The following is a 27,580-nucleotide window of genomic DNA, read 5'->3' as shown; positions in this document are numbered from 1 at the left end:
TTTGTCAACCTTTTGTACAATTCATTAAAGTCCATGATATACTCTTTCATTGAATGACCAGCCACTTTCCAAAATATGTCAAATGCTGACCAGGTTTCAGGCACTTAACAGGTCATCTTTCTTGTAGATTTGAACCAGAAATTCTATTAGAAAGGTAAAACATTCATTATTAGCCAAAAGATCTGCATCCATCTCAGAAAATACCTTACTTCTGATTTTATTTCATTCAGGAAGCAATATCACCAAGGCTATGCCTTGTTTTCTCTTTGGCAGAGTAGTAACCCGTGTCCACATATTAACCTCATTCTTCCACTGGTCAAACAGTTAAAACTCCAAGAACATCAGAGGGAAATCGTACCTCAACGATTTAAACTTGTTTCCTGCCATTTTCCACAATGGCCATCAGGCTTTGAAGTTTTGTTTTTTTTATGTCCAAAAAAGTCATAGCTTCCAACCTCCACCATTAGGCAACCATTCTCTGCTATCATGTAATAAATTGGATATCCAGGTGGTGAAGGATAGAATACTTCAGTTGCTTCCAAGCCTTTATTCACACAGATCTACATTACCCCCTCCACACCCTAGCTAAGCTCTCATATAAATGGATACAAGAGAGTTCCCAACTGATACACACCACCTGAATACAATTAACACTAATTGATATAAATCATATGGCTACAATTAACAAATAAGTTGGACAAGAAATGAGAATTAGAATTGCAAATATTACCATCCTGCCGTCCGGTGGAGGCGGGGGTCCCCAGTGGGGGGCTCTCTACTCAGGGATCCTCCCGTGTTACTTCGGGGATCTGGGGTGGAGAGTGTTGCACGGAGCAGTCGCGTGCAATAGGCGTTTGCGCCATTTTACGGACTCCCAGGCTGCTTGCAATTTCTGCGGCCTGGAGGAGTCCGTGTTTCATTTGTTCACGGGGTGTGGGAGACTACAGCCCCTGTTTGATTATTTGGAGGGGCTGCTCCTCAAGTTCTGGCTGCACTTCAGTCCCACGCTCCTGATCTTTGGCCGCCCGTTGAGGAGGGGGGCGGGCAGGTCGGTGGATGTCCTCGTGGGCCTGCTCCTGGGCCTGTCCAAGGTGGCCATCCACAGGTCCAGGTTGCTCGCGGCCCGTGGGGGCGGTCGCTCGGCCTGTCTGCCTCTCTTCCGCGGAATGCTCCGCGCCTGGGTGGCCCTGGAGAGGGAGCACGTGGTGTCTGCCGGTACGCTTGAGGCTTTCCGCGACCGGTGGGCACCGCAGGGGCTGGAGTGTATCCTTAACGAGGAAAATAAAATTTTAATTTGATACCTGGTTTTGGATTCTTTGGTTTTTAGTATTTAAAAAAAAAAGAAAAAGAAAAAGAAAGAATCGCAAATACAGCTTTAAAAAAAATCGTATTATGCTTCTAATTGGTTTTGGGTACCAATTGGGACTTGGTGCAGGTACAACAACTTGCATTTATATAGCATCTTTAATGCAGAAAAATGTCCCAACGTGCTTCAAAGAAGCGTAATCAGACAAATATCAACACCAAGCCAAAGGAGATATTAGGAGGGGTAACTAAAAGCTTTATCAAAAAGGTAGATTTTAAAGACGTTCTTAAAGGGTCCTAAAAAGATTTATGTTTTGGCAGTGCTGTATGTAAGAAGTAAAGCAATTTGAAATGTAAGATCCAAACACAGACTGGCAGATTGCCATCTTCACCTCCCGCCATAAAGATTATACCAGCACACTGTCTTATCTCTGCCTAAAGGGATTGATTGTTTAGCATTAATGTGCTCCTTTAGCATTCATCAACCTAATGTGTTCTGGTTGATTGCCTACCTCTGAAGTGGGAAGGAAAAGTTGTATGTTTTTCACATTTTTCCATGATTCTTGAAGGACATCTGGATAAGGTACAAATCATAAGGCAGCTTATCATAAGTTGCACCTCTTGCAATATGATATTATTGGCTGTTACCCAAAAAGCTACCTCCTAAAACAACAGTGAACCCTTGTCTAGATTTGGACCTTGTATTTGTTGGATTGACTCATCCATGTTTGATCTTCGTTATCTTGGACCTCTGGAAGAATATAGTATGTCAAGATTAACTTCTGTACATCATATCCAAGAATTATTCGGTCATGACATTTCAACGGAATCAGTATTCTTCAACGAACTGGACACATTGCCGTTTGCATAAATTAAAGTGGTTTCTCGTTCTCCATTAAATCCAGCCTGGTCACAATATCTAACTGATAAAAATGAGTGTGTCAATTCTACGAGTTGACCAGATGGGGCTGTACAAGGTGGCCTTAGGAAATTGTGGTTAAGGCAGCACGGTAACAGTTACGGGCTGCGTGTAAGGAGAGTGAAAGGAGATTTTAATTTCTTACTTTGGAAGAGCACGGTTTACACCAATTTCTTTCCATTTTCTACCCAACCACCCTTGTGGGTAGCTGAGTGAGATTGCCTATTTTGCATAAATTGCATGCATTTTTGTGCTCTGGACATATACTCACTAGTGTTTTGTTTTAACTACACAATTTTATATCATGTAAACTTCTTAGAGCAGATAGGAAACACAAACTGAACCAAAACGGTGGTTCTTGAGGTGAAGGTACAGTGTTCTAACCTCTTGTACTACCTAGTTCCCAACAACTACCTCAATTTTAATTGTCATCAATCCTTTAACGGGGTTAATGACTTTTCTTTCCCTGGCAGAAGTAAATCTTGAAGAATAAGATGATGTTGTACCACTCTCCACCTTTCTCAAGAAGTGGCTACCACTTGAGTCAGTGCATTGGCCCACGTTCATTCTTTTCTGATCTGCATCCAAACTAGCTTCACAGTAGTTCAATAACCTGAATATTTGTATCGTACAGAGTGCCAAGCCTACTTGCCCTTATTGTTCCATTATTTATCCTCCTTTAAGGATGGTAGCTTGGTAGACCCATTTGTAAGGACAAACATTGTCTAATTGTACTGTCAGGTATTATGAGCTAAAAGATGATGAATCGCTTAGAATCATTACAGCACAGAAAGTGCCACATTGTTTCTGTGCTGGCTTTTTGAGTGATCCACTTAATCACAAACCCCAGTCCCTTCTCTATACCTATTTCCATTTTATTTTTCAAATATTTATCCATTTCCCTTTTAAAAACCATTATGCATTCTGTCTCCACCACTATTTCTGATGGGTCATTCCATGTCCTAACAACCTTCTGAATATAATATTTTTTTAAAAATAATTCTCCTAACTCCTCTGTCCTTTTCATAATATTAAATTTATGCCACCAAGTCACAGACTTACTGACCAGTGGAAATAGATTTTTCCTATTTACCTACTCAAAACCCTTTATAATTTTGAATAACTTCTGTAAAGGGCCATTTAATGGTGATTATTTCAAGGAGGAATTAACTTTACACATTTGCCTGTAAATGGTCTCCTTATGTTTTTTTCCAGAATTTATTCACTTGGCTCCTCCAAGGAGCCTGTATACACTCCTTTTTGCTCTGCAAAAACTGGAGTTGGTGTACTTGAGTAACATTGGGAAAGATGATCACTTTTAAATTCATCTGTACCTTGTTGCAGGTGTTTGTGGCACTGATCTGCTTAAAGATTAATCGTGATGTGGAGATGCCGGTGATGGACTGGGGTTGACAATTGTAAACAATTTTACAACACAATTGTAAACAATTTTACAACACCAAGTTATAGTCCAGCAATTTTATTTTAAATTCACAAGCTTTCGGAGGCTTCCTCCTTCGTCAGGTGAACGATGTTTCACATCGTTCACCTGACGAAGGAGGAAGCCTCCGAAAGCTTGTGAATTTAAAATAAAATTGCTGGACTATAACTTGGTGTTGTAAAATTGTTTACAATAAAGATTAATCAGTGGTGTACTTTCCAGTTTCTGCAGCCTGTTTGTGAAATACTGACAGTTGAACTTAAGAAAATGAATCCATTTTAACTTCCCACTTATCATTGTAAGCAAAGCATTCCAAGGAAAGCACTGTGGCTGCACATTTAACTGTTTTGGGGTAAACTGTGTTATTAGTTCTAGGTCACAAACACTATAGGTGGTGCTTGGTCGATCAATCTATTTTGTGTAGGCCTGTAAAGCAAGTTTGTTCCAGATAATTGAGGGGTTTAGATCTTTTTGCTTGGATCCATCTTCATTTTATGCTCCCTTTAATTGTGCTCGGAGTATGGAGACAAAACTAGTCTAAAGGGGTAAGGTAGCTTGTTGGTTCTCCAGAGTGGTGTCTTCTCCATGAATGTATACATAAGCCCACATATCACTTCCATTGATCAGGGGAAATGTTTTCTAACTTTATCAAAAAGGGCACTTTTTTCAGGGGTCATATCTGAAAGCATATGAACAGTCATATTAAAAGCACTTCCTGCAGTCAAAAGCTGCCATTGTGTTGCACAAAGGACAGATCTCATATGTAGATAGAGAACATTTGCTTGTTTCCTGTGTCTGGTAAATTGTAGATTTTTTTTCATTTAAAAATTATGGTCTGAAGGAGTTAAAATTATTTAAGTTTTGATCTAGTTTTAATCTTAAATCTATTTTACACAGAAATTTACACTTGGCAAAGACTTGACAAAGTTTTTTTAAAAAAAAGTTGCCTCTAGAGATGGGTTCCACTGTCAACTATGTATCAATCTAGGTGTATCCTGGTTGGCTGATCTTGCCTTTACCATGTCCAATTTAGAGTTTACAGAATGAAATACTCTGCAACCAGGGCTTCTGTATATGTGAATAATTCTAAAAGCTAGACTTCGAATGGGGAGTCCCCGTTTAATAAGGTAAGGTTTCAAATCACCAAGCATTAGCCTAGTCATAATAGATCTCGTAATGCAATGTATTGGTTTACATTTGCTACCATTTTTTTTATAGTAGCAATTCTGTTTTCAGATTGGCTGTCTTGCACATCTTCATTGTCCCTATTCATGTCATCCTGCCACAATTTTTAGATTGCTGTACTGCTGAAAATCATTAGAGGGATGATATTGTAATGCTAATTGCTGAGTCCCAGCTCCTCCAACTTCAGCAATGTATGTAGTGTTTTGTTGTAATCTAATTTTAAGAATATGCTGACTGCTCTGGATAGGTGCATCATGTTGTGTGATACTGAGCCATACAAACTAAGAAAGTCGCAGGTTTAATTGCTCCTCTATATTGATTTATGTTATCTCAGCCAGGACAGCATGGGAGCATTCAAATAGGCCTGTGTCCTAGGGTTAGGGAAAAGAGAAAAAAAAGTTTGTGCGTAGATACTGGGTGAGGGCAGAATTCTGTTGTGATGCTCCCACAGTCAGAAGGCTTTGTCTTCCATTTGCGCAAATTGGATTTCATTTAGGCTGTCTCTCGAATGTGACAATATTGTAATCCATGTTCCTTCATCAAGCAGAAGTGCTTTGCTTCATCTGCATTGTAGAATTTACAGTTTGATAAAGTATGTTCGTGTTCACATTCCACATGCAGAAAGTTTGCTTTCAGTGATTAATGGGTGGGAGAGAGGGTGCATAAGCTAATTGAAGACAAGTGCCCATATCTGATCTTAGTGGCAGAGATGGGTGCCCCAGGAGCCTGGCTAATTAGTAATGAGTGTTAATATAAAATCAATTTATTATCTTTGTTTTAAAAACTAGCCTGTATCTTTTCACATGGCCCTTTTAGGATAAGAATGACCAATTTTATGTGAAGAACAAATGAGGTAGTAGTACTTAATTTTTCCTCCACTCCTTCCCTCTAGTTCTAAAGATCAGATCTTATTTTAAGTTTTATGTTTTTTTATATGCTCTTGTTGCATTTTTTACTGAGGACAGGGTACGGAATTTAGAGTCCTAACCTATGTTTCAATTTTATGGGTGTATTTTCTGGTCCCTTTTATAAACTGATATTTTGTAAGACATAACATGGGGTATGTGATTGTGTTGTGTCCCTCATAGTTTTAATAAAATCATTTCACCCAGTAAGTTTAGTTCACTTTTTGCTAACCTTCAGTTTAAGATAACACTGTGGGGGAGGGGCAAGGGCAGGATAGCACACTGACGTCAGATAACTGACTACGTAACAGGAATTTTGAGGACTGCCAGCTGTAATCGCGTTCATTGGTTTCTTTAGGTTCCTCTTTCATTAGTATTTATGTGGTCCCTGCTGGGGTTTCCCCACCAACTTGTGTATTTGTAGACAGATTTAGAGGGAGTGGTTCCTTGACAGTGCACATATTCAAGAGAGTAGGGTTTTTTAATATACATGTAGGTTTCATAACAGATGGGCTCATCTTGCTCCGCACGTTGCTTTCTCAAGTCAATAAACTAAGTCTAGGTTGTATAGATGGTATATTCGTGATGTGGGCCTGTGGCATGATGTGATAGCATAAGGGCATGTGCTTGATATAAAAACTTTCCCTTTGTATGAGAAAATACCTCTTTTATGTGGAGTAAGGATCATATGAAGAATGGTGACTACAACACATGTGGTAAGTAATAGTTTTACTTCATTAATTAGGTGCAATATTTTCAAGACATTACACGAAATTGTATTGTATTTCTGTAGTAAATCTTCAAACAATTTGAATAATCTAGCATTTATGTATAGGAATTTATTTTTGTCTGATTGCGCTACTGTGAAGCGCCAAGGGACATTTTGAATCTTATGATGTTAAAGATGCTATATAAATGTTTTTGAAATTATGCTATAGTGACATTTTCAATTGGATTGGCTCAATGATACAATTATTCATGTGTATGTAATAGTAATATTGTATGATATACTTTTCTAAGAAGGAATTCTTATCAACATCTCCCCATTTATAAGAAAAAAAATAAATTTTACAATTTGGGCTTCATTTCAATATTTTTGACGAGCACAGTAGTCAGTTTCTATTGGTAAGCTATACTTTGAGCCAAAACCCATACCCATGTGAAATATCTTGGATAATGGATTGTAGGGTGAACTTTTTTTTAATCATTGGAGTGTGTACTGGATCCCACCACATATCCCTGATCTCTTCCAACCAGCAGAAAAACACCATGCTGATGGACAGTGTTGTTTAGCTGAACTAATAACTAGACTTATTAAGAAGTACGATTATACAGAGGCAAAATGTAGAACAGCAGATTAGATATCTTGCGATACTTCACTTAATTTTACCCCATTTATTCCAAAATATTCCAAATAAAAAGTTTAGCAGAGCTCTCCAATAACTTTTAACAGGACGCCATGACTAAAAGTGTTAGATTAAAATAAATAATAATAAACAGTATCTTTCACAATTAATCAAGAGCATCAATCAAAATAGCTTTCAAAGAAATCTGGGCGGCTCTCAGGCTGCTCAGCAACACCAGTATCGAAGACGTCTATACCATGGCACTAGCTGAATTGTATATCGATTTGCATCTTGTTCAGGTGTGGCCTATCCAATATAGCGTAAACAGAGTAGCCTCGGAGTTAGCACTTGGCCTGCACCCTGTAGACAGTGTGACTCCAGCATCATCTTGTAGACAATAAGGCATCAAAAATGGTTCAAAGTCACATGCACTTCTCTAATATGACCAGATCTATCAGAATAGAAGCAATTGTTCTTTCAAAAGTTATGCTAAAGCACACTTACCCCTTCTCAGCAAGAAGTAACAAATGTTTTTAAATTGTTTTAATACTAGGTCTATATTAAAAACTGAGATCAATAGATTTTTGGACACTAAGGTTATCAGGGATATGGGGAAAGGGCAGGAAAATGGAGTTGAGGTGGAAGATCAGCCATGACCTTATTGAATTGCGGAGCAGGCTCGAGGGGCTATATGGCCCACTCCTGCTTCTATTTCTTATGTTCTCATGTCTAGCTAAAATTCATATGGAATGTCATTAACCTAGCATACTTTGTTCATCCTACTTGATCTGTTGGTGTAAGGGAGCAGAATTATCAGGCGAATTCATCCATGAAGTGCCCAATGATATCTACACTCACTGTATAAGCAAAAATAAGTGGAAGAAAACAAAAAGATGGTGAAAGTTGACAATTCTGTGATCCATAAAAAAAATTAATAATTCATTTATTTGTTTTTTGAGATCAGTGCAAATCCCCCTTCAAAGAATGTTTGATCAAAGCGGAGAACAAAGATCAAACTGCATTTTCAAAATAAATTGAATTTTTAAAAAACACTGGTCAACTATTGAATCAGCTAATCAGTGGTCATTGTTTTCAGCGCCTTTACCATTTTACCATTATTTGGACCCACATTTTCACATCTCTGTGTAGTATTGTCATCCACCATAGCTCCTACCAGGGATATGATTTTTTGTTACTTCAGCCAAATGTCAAGTGCAATATAAAATGGGAAAGAACGGATTAGTGCACAATTAGAGACACTTTAAAAGGTACATTGATAAGGGTGTATATATATGTGTCTGTATATGTTTGTAGAGATGACTCGATTTTGCTCCACCCATGGTGTGGGCCACAGCTCCATACAGCCTTTAATGTACCTGAATGGACCATCTTGCTAAAACTAGGTTATAAAAATATTAGAAGTCTTAAATTTTTAATTAGCTAGATGTTTTCACGGAATCATACAGCACAGGAGGCGGCCATTCGGACCACTATGTAGCGGCTCTTTGAAAGAGCTACCCAATTAGTCCCACTCCCCTGCTTTTTTCCCATAGCCTTGCAAATTTCTCCTTTTCAAGTACATACCCAATTCCCTTTTGAAAGTTACTACTGAATCCGTTTCCACCACCCTTTTAGGTGGTGCATTCCAGATTATACCAATTAGCTGCGTAAAAATATTTCTCCTAATTTCGCCCCTGAATGTTTTAGTGAGCGCATTTTTCCTGTCACTCTAAATGTGATTTACCTTTCCTGTTTTGTGCATAAAAGTTCATAAGGAATGAGGGAAATTTCATTGCATCATAATTTGATTGTCTTATAAATTTTTAAAAAGTGAGATTAGGAAAATGTAAGTGGTAGTCCTACTGTTGCAGTTGTGTGAGCTTCTTCGTATTTTTTCTTTTTTGTTTGTGAAGTATGGGATTTCCCTGAGGAAGTTCTGGGGAAATTTGATGTTTCCTTTGTTGCTAAGGGAACTTTTGTTGCATGTTGATAATTCCTCTTGAGAAATGTGTCTCAATGTAGCACTGGCTAAATTTTTGTCGGATCAATTTTGTTTTAAGTTAAAAGTAAACCCAGGAAACATTTTATAAACAAAAAAGGAATTTTTTATTTTTATATAATCTATCGTATATTAAAAATGGTGAGTAGTCTCAGGATTGCAAAGGTATTGCGCTCAGTCAGTAACATTATCTGACAAATTGAATGTTGCAGCTCCTAACATTATGTGACCGCTTCAAACTGTACCCTCAACAATCCCTTTGTACTCCATCATATGAAAGTATATGCCACCTCCCAGCAACAGTTAGTGAACAAATAATAAGAGAAAGCAATCTTTGTGGTCACAGTGTGAAAGCCTGCAAATGTGAATGATTTGAGTTTCACACAATTAAATCCTGGTTTGCGGTAGACCATCTCTGAACGTACGGAAGATGGCTGCGCAGTTCTCCCCGAGATACATTCATCCTTATGAATCTCGGAAAGAATTCTCGGACAAGAACAAAATTGTGGTCATAATAGGTCAATGAATAAACATGGCAAAAAGTTTTTTTTAAAAGGCGGTGGAAGAATATAGACATGGAAAGTGTTTAAGAGTGTATATGGCTTCTTTGCTCTAAAAATCACGTTGCACAAAGCAACAGTACTCCCCTTCCCCCACTGAGCAGAAATTGTGGCCAACGATCCACATTGGTCGTGTTCGGCAAAAAATGATGCTGAAGTAACATTGGACAAAATGTGGAGTGAGCCTGCGCAAGAAAATTTGGGATCAGCGAAATCCGAAAAGTTTGCAAGCGAACTACAGACTTCAGGCCCTTCTAATTTATACTCAGTACTTAAATGGGGCAGCCTCAGTCCATGTTAACAGAAATAATAGCAACGCCCCATTCCCCACTTAGTAAAAATGATTGCAACCCCCCTCCCCCACTTAGCAGACATTGAGGACTCCCTGCCCCACTACAAAGCAGCATTTGTGGCATCTCCATCGCCAACCCCCCCACTAAGGGATTTTGGTAATACCCCCACCGTAAAGCAGAGGTTGTTGAAACCCACCCCGTCTGCAGACGAGAAGAAATTAGCTCCCACCCCCAATGATCAGAAATCTGGTCATCAACCCTCCCCCCACCTGTGTCCATGTATCTCACACCTTTGAACCTGCTTAACCTGAATACTGGATTCTGCCTTTGATCCCTGTGTGCAACACCAAGGGAAATAGACTAATATATATATACTTTTTTAAGTGGTCATATGATAGTATATGTATTTTGGTGCCATGATTCATGCCTTTTTACCATGTCATCTATTTCACATCATTTGTAACACACATCATTGACTATTATTTCAAAGTTTAAAAAATTGAATCGTTTAAAAAAAGAATTATTGTACATCAATGATCATTTCATTTGGTTCCATTGGAATTTATAATGAATGCTAAGCTCAGAACCATTGGATTAAATTAAACACATGCAGAACATATTTCAATCACAGTGAATGATGGTCAGCCTTCACATTGAACTGGGGAAATACGAAGCAGTCTGGCACTTGTTCCAGGAGGCTCACTTGGCAGAAGCTGCCCTCTGAGCACAGCGACCCACTCGCTGCCCCACTGGCACATCCACTGGTAGGCAGGGCTTACAGACAGTGCTGGTGAGGATCATGGGCCACAGCCATTGACTTTCTGAATGGACAAACAAGGCTTTGATTTCCAGACCAGCGCTCAGTATGAGTGCTGCTTCTCATTTGGAGCATCCAATCAAAGAATTAGTCCTGTTAACTCTACTTAATGGCATGAGTCTACTAGCTTACAGTAAGATTTGTGCCAGTAAGTTAATTTATGTACCATTATAAAATGTTGTGATGCTGCATGTAGTGGATATTTTATTGATATTCCTCTTTGCACTCCCTCTCCCAAAAAAAACTCTTGAAAAGAACATTAATAAGACCCTGACGTTCCAGTCGCTTGCCATTTTAATTCTCCATCCCACTCCCACTCTGACCTCTCTGTCCTCGGACTCCTACATTGTTCCAGTGAAGCTCAACGGAAACTCAAGGAACAGCACCTCATCTTTTGATTAGGCACTTTACAACCTTCCGGACTCAACATTAATTTCAATAATTTCAGATCATAACCACTGCTCTCATTTTTTCAGGTAGCAGGTGCTGGTAATGGTTCTGCTGTTGCCATTTACAGCTCCTCTAGAGACATCTTTTGTTTCTTTACTTGTCCCATTACCACCTTCTTTATCTTGATGTGGAGATGCCGGTGATGGACTGGGGTTGACAATTGTAAACAATTTTACAACACCAAGTTATAGTCCAGCAATTTTATTTTAAATTCACAAGCTTTCGGAGGCTACCTCCTTCCTCAGGTGAACGATGTGAAAATGACACATCGTTCACCTGACGAAGGAGGTAGCCTCCGAAAGCTTGTGAATTTAAAATAAAATTGCTGGACTATAACTTGGTGTTGTAAAATTGTTTACAATTCTTTATCTTGCACCATCATCCCCTTTGTCATTTAATCACTCCTGCCCTCCACCCTATCTCAGACTTTTCATTTTGTCCTTTCCTCCCTTCCCTCATCCCCCCCCAACTTTTCCTGGCTCTGTACTTGCATAAAAACTGTTCAATCTTTAACTTCTTCCAGTTCTGATGAAGGGTCATCGACCTGAAACATTAACTCCGTTTCTTTCTCCACAGATGCTGCCTGACTTGCTGAGTATTTCCAGCATTTTCTGTTTTTATTTCCGATTTCCAGCATCTGCAGTATTTTGCTTTTGATTAATAAGAGAGCATTGATTGAGTGGATATTAATCAATCTAAATTCCATACTGTTTGAGATTGAGGTGAAAGTATTACACAAATACAAACCTGATACTTGATAAATAGCTGACACTCGGATAGATTAAAGATGCCATTGAAAACTACGGTGGTTGCAGGCCATCTTGGACTATCATTTAACCCAAACTTAGCTGATGTCAGAATCACTGCTGTGCTGCAGTTAATCAAGTAAAATAGAATACGGTAGTCTCTGAAATTTTATCAGTGTGTTTGATAGCTGCATTTACCAGGTCTCCGTTCTTATGGTTTCATTTTTGGGGTAACCTAAAGGAACTTGGATATCTTGAGAAATGCACTTCAAATGCTTGAAGCCAGAATCAAGCACTGAGCCATGATACTCTTCATAGGTTTTACTTTAACATCCAGAGATTAACATCCAGAAGTTCACAGAGTCACCCTGCCATCCATTTGGTTGTCCACTAATCCAGGAGATCCATTTGGAAAATATACCCTGCAACAATGGAGCTGGTCTTTAGATTGCAGGAGCAGCAGTAAAATGGGATTCAATTATGTTCTGTTGCTATCCAAAATATTGCTGCAGCACTGACATCCTTGATTTATCTGTGATTTAAAACTGTACCATAATTATAAAGTGATTTTTTAAAATAGTATTTATTTGTGAAATTAATTTGTCCTATAAAAGCGGATTGTCCAATTTTTGATGTTGGAAAGAACTGAAAAAATAATTAGTGAAGAATTACAACCAGCGCATTATATTTGAGGACATGGGGCCAGAAGCAGCCTTAAGTGGCATTGGAATTTGATGGTTTTTGAATGCATTACTAACTGTATTTTGCAGTTTTGGAATGTTTTATTTTGGGGAAAGAGGCAAGCGAATCTATCCTATCCTGAGAAGTGTTCTCATGATTCAGACTGTCCTAGCCTGGGTCTTGAGGACGTGATAGCCCAGATTGCTGAGATGACAATCTGCTATGTGTGGCTGTAAAGATCGAGAGTGGCACCCATTCTTGGCTCTCCACTGCAGCAACCTCAGTTGCCTCATCCTTTTGTTCCTAGTGACCAGCGTGGTCTTTGGGAGTTAATTTCCCTAACTTCTTCCTCTCCATCACTCTTCCATTACCCCCACTGGCCTCACCCTGCTCGGTGTTGCTTTCCAGAATATTAATTTCCAAGCACACCAATGCCTTGTCATACATGACCTCACGATGTTTGGATCTATCAACAATCTGGTGCTGAGAGAAATGTGGCCTATGGGTAGGCAGACCATGCAAAATTTTGGCATTCTGTTTGACCCAGGATTGTTTACATCCACTTCTGCAACATTGCCCATCTAAGCCACATCGTGACTGAAACGGTTATTCCTACTTGTCATCTCTAGACATCTGAATGTCTTCCTTTCCAGTAGCCCACCCTCCATAAACTACAACTAGTACAAAACTCAGCCAAATATATCCCGTCCCACTCACCGATCACACCAGTCTTTGCGGACTTATATTGGCTCCCTGCCCCCAACACGTTGAATTTAAAGTCCAGGAAAAACCAGGTACTGTATGGGTCACAGTAGGCCACATTTTTTCTGTTGTAAGGATGTAGTTATGGGCTTTTTGTCGTATGATCTCAAGCTGAACACAATAGACACGGTCTACTCTTCCAATAGAGAGACAACCAAGAACAACTTTTACTGTGGCAGAGAGGTATGATCCGAGTAAAATCACAAAATATATTTTTGGGTGGGAATGTAAGCATTTTTTTTCCCTCCAAGATGTTCACTGTCTGTCCTACATATGCATCGATCACCATTTATACAGCATTGAACAATGTAATTTCATGTTATGTACAAAGTGGCAGAAAGATCCAGTTTATTTGTCTAGTTAAAACACAAGTGTGAACTTGGTTGTATTAAAATTTAAATCTGCCAATATACTGCTTTTAAGATTAATCCATCTCTGCAATATTACCACAATAACAGTCATATGACATTATGTAGTTCTTAAACTGCTGCAAAAATTCCCTTAAAGAAATCCCCAAATATTGCAAGGATTGTGGGGGGTGGGGGGAAACCTGCAAAAGTATTCCTGTGTCAAAAGGATTTACTTTCATAGTCAACTACTTGGTTGTTGAAGTACAGATAACCATTAACAGATTACATAATGCTGAAAGATTTGAAGGCTAAGAAAACATCAGTGTCTACACTATTGAAATACCTGGTATGGCAGTACGTCAGTCACAGGACACATGTAGAAAGCCAACTTCTTCAAGTTGAAGCTGTCTAAAATGGTAATTTTATAGCTGTAAAATTCACTTTGCTAGTCTAGGCACGTGGTTTTCAAATTCATTGATGTATATGGTAAGTGTATATCTGCTTCTAAAATTCCAGAAGGCTGAGGTATGGAGTCTTGTGTAGGTTAATCTGAGTATGTATATTGCTGACTAGTCCACTTTTTTCAAACTTCAGTTTTGGAACATAATTAAGGTAGAATTGGTCTAAATGGATTACATCAGCCATGAGTATTAACTTTATTTAACACCCTCAGAAATTGAAGACCGCTTTACTAGTAGAGACTAAATGATTTTGTTTACAAACCTGTGCACAGTAACTGTATTTAATACTTTCTCTAGCTTATCTATATATGCAAAACTTTATGGATCATTTTTGATTGTGACTGAGGTTTTGGGGTGTCTGGTCCATTCAAAATAAACCAATTTCAATAAATATCAAATCAGGAGTTGATATTTGAAACCCTTCGTCCACTCTCCTATTATATGAAGGTTTCTAAATTCCTTAGAACTCTACAGCTAATTGTAGCCTAGCACAATATATTTTGGAATCTAACCTTTACTTCATCCCTTAACACAAAATGCTCTTGGATGGGGCACCTGCCTTGAGTCCAGTATTGATTGCTGACTTAGTGAATACTTCGACTTGTAGACATCTTCCTTCTTCTGCACTTTCTACTGCAGATCCCCCCCAAAAGATGTGATTTTTTTTTTGCTGCTCCATACTGAAATTTTACAGGCATCCCTGGCAATTGTGCTTCCTTCATACAAACGCAGATCAGAGTTGCATTTCTCAGCTGCTTTTTTATTCTGTGGGGATTAGGGTAGGACAGTGTCCTTGTAATATTACAAAATTAGGTAATTTTAATATGGTGGAATCTTGAAAATTTTCTCATGAGAATTAAGTTGTTAAATTTAAAGTTTAGTTCTGGCCAAAGTAATCAGAACCAAATGAATTCTTAATTTTTTTTGAGGTTTGGGGGTGGGGAACAGAATCTATGCTCATCTTAACTGATGGTCAGAGTCTCGTATCACTATTAGAAATTCTAATTGCCCATTAAGATCCGTCTCTTCCCCTTTATACATTTTGTATTACAGCATTTTGCGGGCATACACGATGCACCTTTAAAGGTTACCAATATCACAGGCTGCCAAGTTGCACAGGTGGTAGAATACCCATCTCCCAAAGAGGTGGCTCTGGATTAGTCCTAGATCTGCTTGTTGCTTGAATCTGATTGTTCCAAGTTTCATTAGTTCTCAATTTTTGGCATGCAGCTTAGCTACATCTTGGAAGGATGGAAAGAAAATTGAAATTAACTCTCCCTATTAGTGCTCCTCTTGGTGCTTCATAGCCTTGGAAGAGTCTGTACCACGGTGTCCTGCAAATTGAAGTGACACCGCAAAGTAATTTCAATTTACGAACTGCAAAAATCAACACAAATCACCATAGCTACCATGTTTTTAGAGTTGATTTGAGTTTGTGATACCGATCTATCCCCATGCCCAGAACATTTCAGTTGTTTTGTGAATTGCTTAAACCTGATATTTTAGCTGCTTTAAATTTTTGGGATAAGCGTGGGATTGCTTGCAGTGCTAAACATGAAAAGTTGTTCCAATTTAAATCCCAACTATGAACTGCTAGCTGTGTAATTAAAAGACTCCATTGTATTTTCCAATCATTTTAAACATGCAGATAATAAAGCGCATCAAGCACCAAGGATGATGTATGGTTCAATTTTTTTTTAAAAGGCTTCCTAAATGTACAATGCATACGCAAATAATAATATGCAACTTGAGAATTAATCATAGAATGCCGTTGTATCTTACTTTTAAATTCTTTATCCTATCGATACCAACAGGAAAAAGAATGAAAAAGAAAAGGAACTGAGGGGAATAGCCTGGAGCAGGGAGGGGAAAAAGTATGTGCAAACTGTCCACTGTAGCGGCAATGTGGGCAATTAGACTTACTAATCGCTTTCTTCAATAGATTAAGAAAATACAGGTCTAAATCTTTAAGTCATTTTTTTTAGATTTGATTTCAGTGCTTTCCTAAATATATTTCTTGCCTCATTTGTATCTAATTTAAATACCAATAATTATTGTTGCTGGTTTAGGGTTGCTGTTATACTAAAGGCCCTTTGTGGTGATGAACTTCTTCAGGTAATTTAGAAAATCAGATTATTTAATGGCATCAAAAAAGCAAATACCAGAATGATTAATAAATTTTAGGGACCAGATTATTGGTTCTCTCCTGTCTGTACTTTCTCAATAGAACTCGCCACAAAATCTCTCTTTTAGAAATTTAGTTTTACATCTCTATCAATATTCCAAATAATAGCTTTCTGGATTGTGAAGATTATAAACCATTTTATATCAGATATGTTGAATAACATTAAAATTAATTTTAAAAAATGTTAAAACATAATTTTTCAAACTACATTGCTGTCTGCCTAGTGTCGAAAGGCATGTGCATGCATAGAACATCTGATTTGAAACTTAAATACATAGGTATGACTTCATAACCTGAACGACCTTTCCGCGTAAAATACTATTCAGGTGATGTTATGTGTGCTTCACAAGCTCAAATCAACTCTGAAAACATGCGAGGCACAATGGTAGTTATAGTTATTTGTGTTGATTTTAATTCTGCTTAAGTTCCATTTTTCAGTACGTGCTTGAATGCAATAGTGATTATGATGACTTTTTAAATTTTGTGCGTACAATTCTAGTTTGACGTTTTGCTTTCATTTTAGGGAGAAAGGGTAAATTATGAAAAGTTCAAGAATTGGCTGCTTCAGAATAAGGATGCATTCACATTTGCTCGCTGGCTGCTGTCTGGGGGAGTATGTGTCACTCTCACTGATGATAGTGATACACCTACCTTCTATCAAACTCTGTCTGGAGTCACTCATTGTAAGTATTTTTTTTTTGAAAATGTGATGGAATCAATGATTGTATGAAGTCTGCTGATGCACAAGCTCACTGACAGTTTGCATTCGGGATGGCTTTTGAAGTGGTAGCCTTTATTAAATTCAACATGCAGGCCTGTTCTTTTTGTGAAGGGTACGTTTATTAACATGCTTTTCGTTACTACGCTTTATGCTGTTTGCTATTTTCTGTTGCCTTTCACCACAACAAACAGATGACTGAAAAGGCCGTCACCATCTACTCATCGGTACACAAGAGTAAGTGTGACTAAACCAGAGCTAACCTTAGAAAAGAGGAGTAAAATTTCCCTTGTAGTGACATCAGGAGTGGGTGCTCTGCCCACTACCCACTTCTCCTGAGTGAATTTCACTTCCCATTTGTGATTTCACTGAAGCAGAACATCAGTGCACTGAGTCTTGCGTTCATTAAGAACATAATGCTTTTTCCCACCAATTGAATATAAAATAGAAGCATCTGAGAATTGTAGTAAAAATTTTGCATCACAACCAAAAATACAGAAATATTTCTTGTATTTTTTTGTGTAATTCTTCATGTTCAGCATTCTGTTTACAAAAAGAATGGGGAAAAACAGATATGTGGTGGAATCTTATTGCTTCAAAAAAAAAACAAAGCTAATTTTAGTCTAGTTGAATAACGGAAGATTTGTAGACCATGTCAATGGACATGCATCGAGTTTCCAATAGAAATTGAAAATCCATTTTAATCTTGAGACAAATATCTATTGGTACATATTTTGAAATCCTTTCATTGAAATGAAAATATTTTGGGCAGGCATTATTCTATTTCAGTTTTAAAACAAGTATCAAACTCAAATTTTTCTCAAAATGTCCTAGAACATTAGAGTGGCCTGAAGTGTTGACACACTTTCCAGGCATGCAAAAAAAAATCACAAATTAAATATCAGATATAGAGGTTGGAACAGTTTAAAATGGTGTGTACTGTATTGAAACTAACATAATTCATTTGGCTAAAGGCTCTTGCAAGTAAATAAAAAACTTTGAAGTATGCGTGTGAGACTGTTATCTATTATGAAAACAGACACTCTGGCGTGGCTCGGTGGGGAATTAAGCTGGAGGTTGCAGACTGGACAGAGATTTAGGAGGAGCTGGGTCAATAAATTTGAGATGCCATGGAACAACTAGTATTGGTCTCTTGGATGTCGTGGATCAATCATATTCCAGAAAGGAGGGCTTTAATGACAGACAGACAGACTTTTCTTAATGTGGTTATTTTCTGTGTGGAATGAAAGCCTGGATCTCTGTACTGCAAATACCTTGTACACACCACACAAGGTATTTGCAGTACCTTGTAGTATTGTTTTTATAATTTCATCTTTCTTGCAGAAACAGAGATTCATTAAGGCACTATCCATTTATTGCTGATCTGTACAATACTAAAGGGTACTTCTATCTGATTGTAACAACCATTTAGAAATTGGTGACCTAGTTATTTTGAAGATGCTGCAGTGGGAACTACCACTTATGAGATTGCATATCCATAAGTGATAAACTTCCACTTTTGTAACTTAAGTTTTTAAGAAGAAAAGCTGCAAATCCATTAAATGGTGACTTGAATGATGAACAAAGTATGTAATCGAATGAAAGGGGTGACTTCACTGTCGCATTTCTGATATTTTTGCACAAGTTATTTCCTTTTATTCAGTGTTATTGCCTACTCCTATAAGCTGACTTTATGTCATACCCATGAAAGTCTCGTACTGATTGGGAAAAAATTGACCTTAAATATACTGGGGTAGAGTTTCCGTTTTGGGCGCAATCGGGAAATTGCACCCAAAATTGTGCTGGTTAGGTTACAGTTCAAGTTTCCACTAAAATATATTTGCATAATCACAAATGTAAACTCTTCCATGAACCAGCGTAATAGAAGGTTTCTTTTTTCCCTTTGCATTAAAAAATATTCATTGATGTATTTAAGAGTGGTAACCTAGTGCTGTTTTATTAATACAGTTGAAAATGGGTTTATCACAAAAAATAAACATTTTTAATAAGTGTCCACCTGTGAGTAATCTGATTTTAAATCACTGAAAATTACTTCTTAAAAAAAACTATACCGAACCATTTACTAGTTTCATTGTACACTAGTCAGTTTCTTAGTCAATTAAATATTTTTTGATATGTAAAAACTTCTAAAACCTGCCCACTAGTGCCTGCGCACAATTTGAAAAGCCTTCCCTAACTAGCGCAATTGGCAGAAACTCTCAATGTCAACCAGGGGGTGTGGCTAGTTTTGTGGGCAGGGCCTGATCCGGGAGAATTGAATCTTAAACTGGCGTAAAAGATTGTGGAAGATCCAAAAGTAAGTGGTTTTGGGTGTAACTCACTTACGTTTAAAATTCCCCAATCTTTTGCGATGGTTCGGCCAATTGGGCTGGAATCGGGGGGCAAAACTAACGGAAAATCTACCCCTCTGTTCAAAATTTTTAAAAGACATATCAGAGTAAAGACAATAAAAACTGTGTTTCTCATTACTATATTAGATGGTCAGCCATTCACAGGTTGTCCGTTACAGAGGACATTTGTCCCAATTCCTCCGAATGATTTGTGATTGGGAATTAATACTTTGTCTAGCCAGCTATCAGGAACATTACTCAGCAGAATGACACCAATGACTTGCGTTGAGCTGACACGAGCAATTAAACCCTCTTTTATTCGACAGGAAGAAAATAGCAAACACATACTAATGGCTTTGGCATACCAGACCATAATGTGTGTTCTCTGCAGTGTTCAGAAACAGCTGACTGTGATCAGCAAGAAAGAATCCAATAAGTAATCTTAATAATCCATTAAAGGCTTCATTTTTGTCACGTCACTAAATTGAATGGAAGTATGTAATGGAATGAAAGGAAGGACTTCAGTTCTGGGGTTTCCCCTTTGAAGATATGTCCTTAAAGAGGAAACAAAACTTGAAATTTATGAACTAGGTTTAACATAGTCTTTGACCTCTTAACCCTGGATTTGAAGGATTGAAAGCATCCTCTCTCGAGCCGGTAATGAGTTTGAGTGTTCTCAACCTAATTCCATTTCGGCAAAGGCTAAAGCACAACACTTTCGACAACTTGGCACAAATTACTGCATAATTTGCAGTCTGTCTTAGTGGCAAAAAGGATGACTGTTGGAAGTGAAAAGATTACACTGGTAGAGTGAGGTGGTGATGGGGCAGGATAGAGCAGCGGAAACTGTATTCAGCATTTGGCTTTGCTGTATCTAACACTTGATGCTAACACTGAATGCTACATGTTCAGTTCCTGTCATTGATATCTCTCTGCTTGCGAGTATAAAATAAAAGAAATCTAAAATTTCAATATTTTCCTTCAGTGTTAAATCTACAATCTCAACTAATTATTTGAAGTTAACTTATCTTGAAATCCATGTACTGACATTATTTAAATTTGCAATGTAAATTGAAAAACTAGTGTAGAAGTTGCATCTGTAATATTTGCATCAGGTGGCAAGCTAACAATATAAGCATAAGTTCCACTGTTTTGTTGTAAGAATTTGCATAAGGATGTATGGCACATTAATGAATCAAAAAGAAAAAAAACCACAGTGCCTTCGAAATAGTAGGAACCAAGGATGATGCTTAAATGGCATTAGAAAGGGTCTAATGGCTTTCCCCGATGTAATTGTGGTGTAGTGTCGTTGTATTACACACCTCCCCTCCCCCATATAACATGCAGTTGCACTGAAAATATTGGCCTTAATGGTACAGATTAGTGATAATACAGGATACAAATGGCCCAGTGGGAAAAGCTGTGAAAAATTTGTGCTAACTAAACATTTTTTTTAAAAAACTGGAAATGTGTTCAGGACTTAGCATCGCTTGCTTCACTGAAATGTACTTGAGCCTTTTATTTTTACTTGCATTTTACAACAATATAGCATATCTTTGAAAGAGAATAAGTTTCCTATGATGTTCTCTGATTCTGGGCCATGCACGTTACCTTGCAGTATTGTAAGAAAAGCATTATATAAGCTTTCTATAATATTGTTAACCTTGTTAGGGAAAAGCATTATATGTCAGTTTTCCCTGTGAATAAAGGCTTTCTGTCTATCGAAAACAAGCTTTTTATGACCTTGTGGAAGAGAGGGCCTCTAAGTAATGAGTATCTGGTGTCATCCCCATCTCCTGTTTATAAGTTAGGAAGGAGGAGCTGTCTCTAGCTTTATTATGCTTTGGGTAAAGATAAGAGTTCTTGATATCTCAGAGGCAACAAATCACGAGGGAGGTGGTAAAGTCAGATGTTGTGTGCAAAAGGGAGTAAGACTGAATGCAGCCTCATGAGACAGAGGATGATTGATGGGAGGCCCATATACAGCTAATTATATCTAAAATGTATGTAAAGTTGGGTACGTCTTCGTATTGTTTAGATCGTTCTCGGAGCGAGATCTTAACTAATCAAGATCTTCGAAAGTGTACTTCGAGGTCTTGGTCAGTGATAAACTTTGTCAGGTTGTAGTCATCGTACTAGAATGTTTAATTGTTCTCTTGTATTTTAACATCTTTGTTACTTATTATAACTTCTTAATAAAGCTATTATACTTTGGAACAACACACCTTACAGCCTTTTTGCTTAAAGACTAGAACCGTAAAGTATATTACTTATAAGTGTTCTAATATTCTCAATGGTGTTCCTTACAATGTGATTTTTATTAAAAAGTATGCATTTTGTCTGTAGAAATTTGAGCCACAGTGGCCATAGTGGGAGTGAGGGTTGGGGGGGGGGGGGTTGTGTATTTCATTCATCTCACTACAAAACTTCAACTCTAATGCTGATGAGCTTTTAGCCTCAATATATTTCGATTGTGAAATTATTGAGAAGGCAATCTGCCAGTGTTTTTTTTTCTTTTGGGAGGAATTTTAATCACTTCAATTTATTATTGGTGTAAATACCTTTTCAGAAAACTCATCAAAAGTTCATTTTTGTTTGATGTAAAATGCAGATCATTTCTGATACTGGTAGTTCACTATGCAAGCTATCCTAATCTTTCATGTCTGAGGCTGTCGGGACAAAAGGCGCAAAGTGATTTTATTCTTCAATTTGGGGAAATGCCCCTTTATCGCCATACGATTTAATTTTATACTTAACTTAATGGGCTCTTTTTACCAAAGAAAGTTTAGACATAAACCATGGCTTTGTAAAGAATTTATTATATACTAGAAAATCTACATTAGAAACAACATCTTCGGTTTATGCACGATTTAGAATTGTTTTAACAATAATAAAAACAATACCTTCTGACATCCCAAAATGCATACCCTTTTGGAAGACAAAAGTATCTTGGATTAACCTCTTAACGAAAGTTTGCATACTCATGGTTGGCTCATGCTTGTTAAGGCCTTCTAAATATATCAGACACGAGTTGTGGTGTAGCACATGGTTTTCTCTCGTAGTCAGATCAGCCGTTCCTGAAGCAGATCTGCAAGCCTGCACCCAGGTAGAAAGCGGTGAGGTAGAGCAGTGAGGAAGCATACTACCGTCACGTGTTTGGGGGTTTTAGTCCTTTTAATTTTGAACCACAATTGGGGCGGTTGCTTGCCAACAATAGGCTTCTTCAAGTTCAATCTCAGGATTGCTTGACACTGTTTGTTTTCTTTCTGTGCCTTTCATGTAGCTAAGTTAAATAGGTCTCCAGCTGATCTGGAGCCAGGTTCTACCAGTTGCTATGGTGATCTGTTCTTCTCTGTGTGGTCTTTAACAAGGTGTAATTTAACAGTCCTTTTTGCATGAAGCCAATTTTCCATTTATAGGACTTTTGTTTATTATATGTATTTTTACTACAAGGTCCGCTGTTGATATATCTCTAAGTATTTTGCTTGTGTCCCAGAAGGGAGCTGTTATTCCCAACACTGACTGTTAGTGAACTGGCTGATGCTGTAGGAGCCTGTAATCCAGACAAAAAAGCGGTATCAGTAAAAGTGCCCATTTCTTAGTTGCAGTGCGTGCTCTGTATCATGATGCTATGGAAACAAAGATCTAGAATCAGTAAACATGAACAGTGTGTATTTTAATAGTTTTTAATATTTAAGACTGTACAGGATCATCAGTTTTCTGAGGATTTATTTTTAGCAAGCCTCTACTTGTTTAGTCAAATCCATATAAATGAAACCTTGTTATACGGAAAGAGAATTCCTAATCTGTACAATTTATTTCAATGTCACAGTTTTGCTGTTAATCTCTTAATGTAATAAGTAATCATATACATGTGCTGTTATGTCTGATTCAGTGTACATTTTGTGTTTCTCCAGAACAGAAGTTTGCAATGATTCAATATGGCCATATTGCTCAATTAAAGTTATGGAAACCTAATTTTTTTCAAGAAGATAGTCTTCCTAAGATCAATTGTTAATCATAGGGCCAGTTATGAATATGTTGTATTACTGTTTATTTCTAAACATAATTTGTGCTAAAATATTTTGAAGTGGACATTAATGAAATAATATAAACCCCTTTGTCTTCAACATGAGCCAAAGTAAGAAAGTGTGACAACAAATCATGTCCTTTTCATTTATTCCACCCGTACAAAAAAAACTAATTTTGGTAAATCTGTCGTAGATCCCTTGATAGCACAGTATATCGGAGAAGACTCCTTTTTCACATAACTATGGAATCTCTTCACCCAACAATGGATGAATGGGGAGACTAGTAGGATTAGTTGGCAGATGTTACCTGGCAAATATTTTTATGAAAAATTCTTGTAATTACTTAGGTGCCAAACAAGGTGAAAAGGTAATATTTCAGTTTATGTTTTCATTTGGCCTATGGACTTAATCTACTGTACTGTTTTCTTCACCGTTCCATGATGAATTTCTTAGTTTTTATTTTGTCACTTTCTGTTTTCAATACATCCTTGAACTTCCCATGCTTAAACACTACAATACAGCCTCAATTATCCATGAATCCAATTATCTGAAAGTTTCATGCAAGTCCAGGCTGGGTCAGAAGAGCAGTGGTGAAGATCTTTTTACTCTAAAGTGGCATCTTTGGTCTTTGAGATGCCATGTAAATCTGAACAGTGCCTCTGCATTGAAAAAGCTTGGGGAGAACAAGAACTTCATTGGCAACTTGAGGCATTAAAACAAGCAAGTGATTCATATTTACTATGCTAGCAGGGAACCTCACAGCTACTTATGTAAGAATTACTGTTTTATTTTGTGGAGCAACTACTTGTGCGTAACAACCAGTTGGTGACTGGGTGTTGCTGCAAAGGTGCTTCCACTTTGCTGATGCAAAATTGATGGAGTTTAAAACACGTGTTTGGAGAGTGGTCATTCTGATTCATGCTATCAGAAAATTAAAAAATTTACCTGCTGAGAGTGCATATGTGAATGGCCTCTTAGACATCCCTGATTTTAATCGCTTCACTATTGGCGGCTGTGCCTTCAGCTACCTAGGCCCTAAGCTCTGGAATTCCCTCCCTAAACCTCTCCACCTCGCTACCTCTCCTCCTCTTTGGCCAAGCTTTTGGTCACCTGTCCTAATATCTCCTTATGTGGCTCGGTTGATAACTCTCCTGTGAAGCATCTTTGGACGTTTTACTACATTAGAGGCACTATATAAATGCAAGTTGTTGTTGCGGCGTGTACAAAGCTCCCTGCTGTACTGAGAGCTCAATTCCGTAGGACTATCGAAGTTTACAGAACAGAAGGAGGCTATTTGGTTCATCATATCTGTGCTGGCTCTTTGCTAGAACATTACAAAACTAATCCCACTGCCCTGCTTTCTAGCTGTAGTCCTGTATCTTTCTCTGCTTCAAATATTTATCCAATTTTCCTTAAGATATAATGATCTTTGCCTCCACCACTCCCTACCGCAAAGCATTCTATGCTCCAACAATGCTCTGTGTAAAATAAAAATCTCCTCACTTGTCACAGAAGTGAGAGTGCATATGTGAATTTTCCTAACACAGGAAATTGTAATTCCTTATTCACTGTATCAAAACCCTTCACTGCTGCAATAGAAGTACTTCCAGTATCTCATGCCTCTCATAAATTATAGTTTTCCATCTATAACATCATCCTGGTGAATCTATGCTGTATGCTTTCTGTGGCTTCAATGTCCTTTCTATAATGGGGCACCCAAAACGGCACACAGTATTCTAAAAGTGGCTTTTTACAAATTTATCATTACTCTTGTACTTTATGCCCTTCTTTATAAAACCTAAAATGCTATTGGCCTTTTTGTTTTTGGCTTTATCTGCCTGTACTTGAACTTCCAGCGATTTATGTATTTGAATGCCCAGTTCTCTGCCTGTCTGTGAATGCAGCTGAACAGTATAAATTGGATACTGCAGGCTGTAAATTGATGCTGTAGCTACAGTATAAACACAGCCTTAGTGGAATATTCAATTATCTACCAATTTCTATTATCCACCAGGGGTTTTACTTCCATTATGGCAGAAAGTTGAGGCCCTCCAGTAATTAAGTGAAACTGATTTTTTTTAATACACTGGAGATTTATTTTGGAGTCCTATTGATCTTTTTCTGTTTGTTGATCTGTGCACTAGTTTTCCATTTGGATAACTTTGGAAAAGCTGTGGTTTGGATTTTCACTTGATAAACTTGTTAAGAACCAAAATTGATCACTTGTGGCTGGAAATGTTTTCATGGCACAGAGTGATAATTTAAACCGAGAGCAAAGCTTGACTTTTTTCAGTAATCTGAACCACAAGAAAACATTACAACGCTGAACACATCCTAGCTTTTTTAAATATGAAAAGAAAATGTGGAAATACTCAGCAAGTCAGGCAGTATCTACATTTTTTAAACACAGTTCAATTTTTCTGAACCTTTTTGTAGATTTACTACAGCATACTATTTTCACTAACTGCTGTGCTACTCTATCTGACATGACATAAGAAAAAGATGACGCAATAATTTGACAACACTGAGAATTATGAGTTATAATCTGATGAGGAAAAATAATTTATTCAATTTATTTTTATATTGTTTCATCTGGCAGATTATCACCTGGTTGCTTATAAGTGTAGCTTTTAGGCCTCTGCTGCTGTGAGGTGCAGCCTGTTGCCAGACTACTATCAGTGTCCCCTGTAGGTGAATGCCATCAGAGGCGAGGAAATGTCCGGGTGTGACCCTTCTTTCCAATGATCCTGCCCCCACTTGATGGAAGATCAAGTCCAAGGGGTGCAGACTTGAGCATATCTGGCACACAACTGATTTAGCCATCCATCACCAGATCTGGCTGGATCACATCAAGCACTGTTGTGCCTTGCTCTCCTCTGCTAAAACTTCTCTACTCCAGGAGCAAACATCCTGTCTTGGATAAGCCACAATTTCTTCTAGTTAAACATTGCCACCAATTCCACTCCCCTATGGAGTGGCCTAAACTCTGGCACTAAGATGTGAATGAAATGAACAGTAGAAGGTTTTATACTACAATACAACAGATGAGTTTGGAAGTATTTGTTCTGACAGCTGATATGAATGTTTCTCATAAAATTGATTATAGTGTCTGGCAGCTAGTAAGCTGCTGTGTATCACTCACAGACCAATCTACTCTGATTCTTTCTTCATAATGCAGTTTGATGATTTCCCCGGTGGCTATCAGAGGTCATAAAGAATTGTCATTATTTGATTTATATGTCATCGTTGAGTAATTGGATGAAAGAGCAAGGATGTAGAAAATTCAGTAAGTACGTCATTAGACAACGATCTTTCCAAAATTATACCATGGGATATTAGCAGACAGAACACATTCATCTGAAGTTCCTCTCTGCTGTTTTAGCAAAGACTTAATGGTAGTGGAGAAAGGAATTTCAGAAGGATGCATTAGGTGTTCATTGACCAGTATCCCACAGGGTAATCCCAAGTTGTATGTTTATTGCATGATACAACATAGTATTTACAGTGCTTTTGTGCAGTGTAATATCGTGCACGCAAAAAACTTTACAGGTAAAAGTGTTCTGCACATAGTAAAGAGGAAAATAGCCAATAGCATATTTTTCTTACAAAAGGTCTTCTACCTGAACATCTTAAGGCTGCAAATTTTCCCACTTATTGCTTTGATCAGCCAGCAGGGATTTGCAACCAGCATATGATGGGCAAGATCAGTTTTTCCTTTTTCCCTTTCAGCTTGGTTTTCTACCTTGTTACCCAACAAAAAGCAGGTCTCAAAACCTCTGACCATGCAGTAGGAAAGAACACAGAGTTTTATGATAGAGGTATTACAAATAAAGTGTGACAGGAAACTATTACAGGAAGTAAATGCACCTTATACATAAGACTGTATTAACTATTAAAAATGCTGAGTGCGTAGCAGCATTCCATTTCGAAATGCTTTGAAAAATTCTGTTGGGCTCCATCAAAGGGAGTACCCATTATAAATGTCAGCATTAAACTGCAGTACCCATTTTGCCTGTAGGTGATGCTATAATGGGATTTTTCAAGCTTAAATGTCACATATCGTTAACAACTTAAA

At 37.8% G+C, this 27,580-nt stretch overlaps 1 protein-coding gene across 2 annotated transcripts in view; it reads left to right on the top strand.

Annotated features, from left to right (window-relative positions):
* Positions 1-27,580, top strand: part of usp32 (ubiquitin specific peptidase 32) — a 169,313-nt gene that overhangs the window by 63,109 nt on the left and 78,624 nt on the right. For both annotated transcript variants that reach the window (XM_068008208.1, XM_068008207.1), the window contains exon 5: positions 16,929-17,088. In XM_068008208.1, the coding sequence (XP_067864309.1) occupies positions 16,929-17,088 (160 nt within the window). The remainder of the gene's footprint in view (positions 1-16,928; positions 17,089-27,580) is intronic.

Source organism: Heptranchias perlo, chromosome 28 (assembly GCF_035084215.1).
Source record: "Heptranchias perlo isolate sHepPer1 chromosome 28, sHepPer1.hap1, whole genome shotgun sequence".
In the NCBI taxonomy this organism is placed as follows: domain Eukaryota; kingdom Metazoa; phylum Chordata; class Chondrichthyes; order Hexanchiformes; family Hexanchidae; genus Heptranchias; species Heptranchias perlo.
This window is presented reverse-complemented; position numbering and strand designations above follow the sequence as displayed.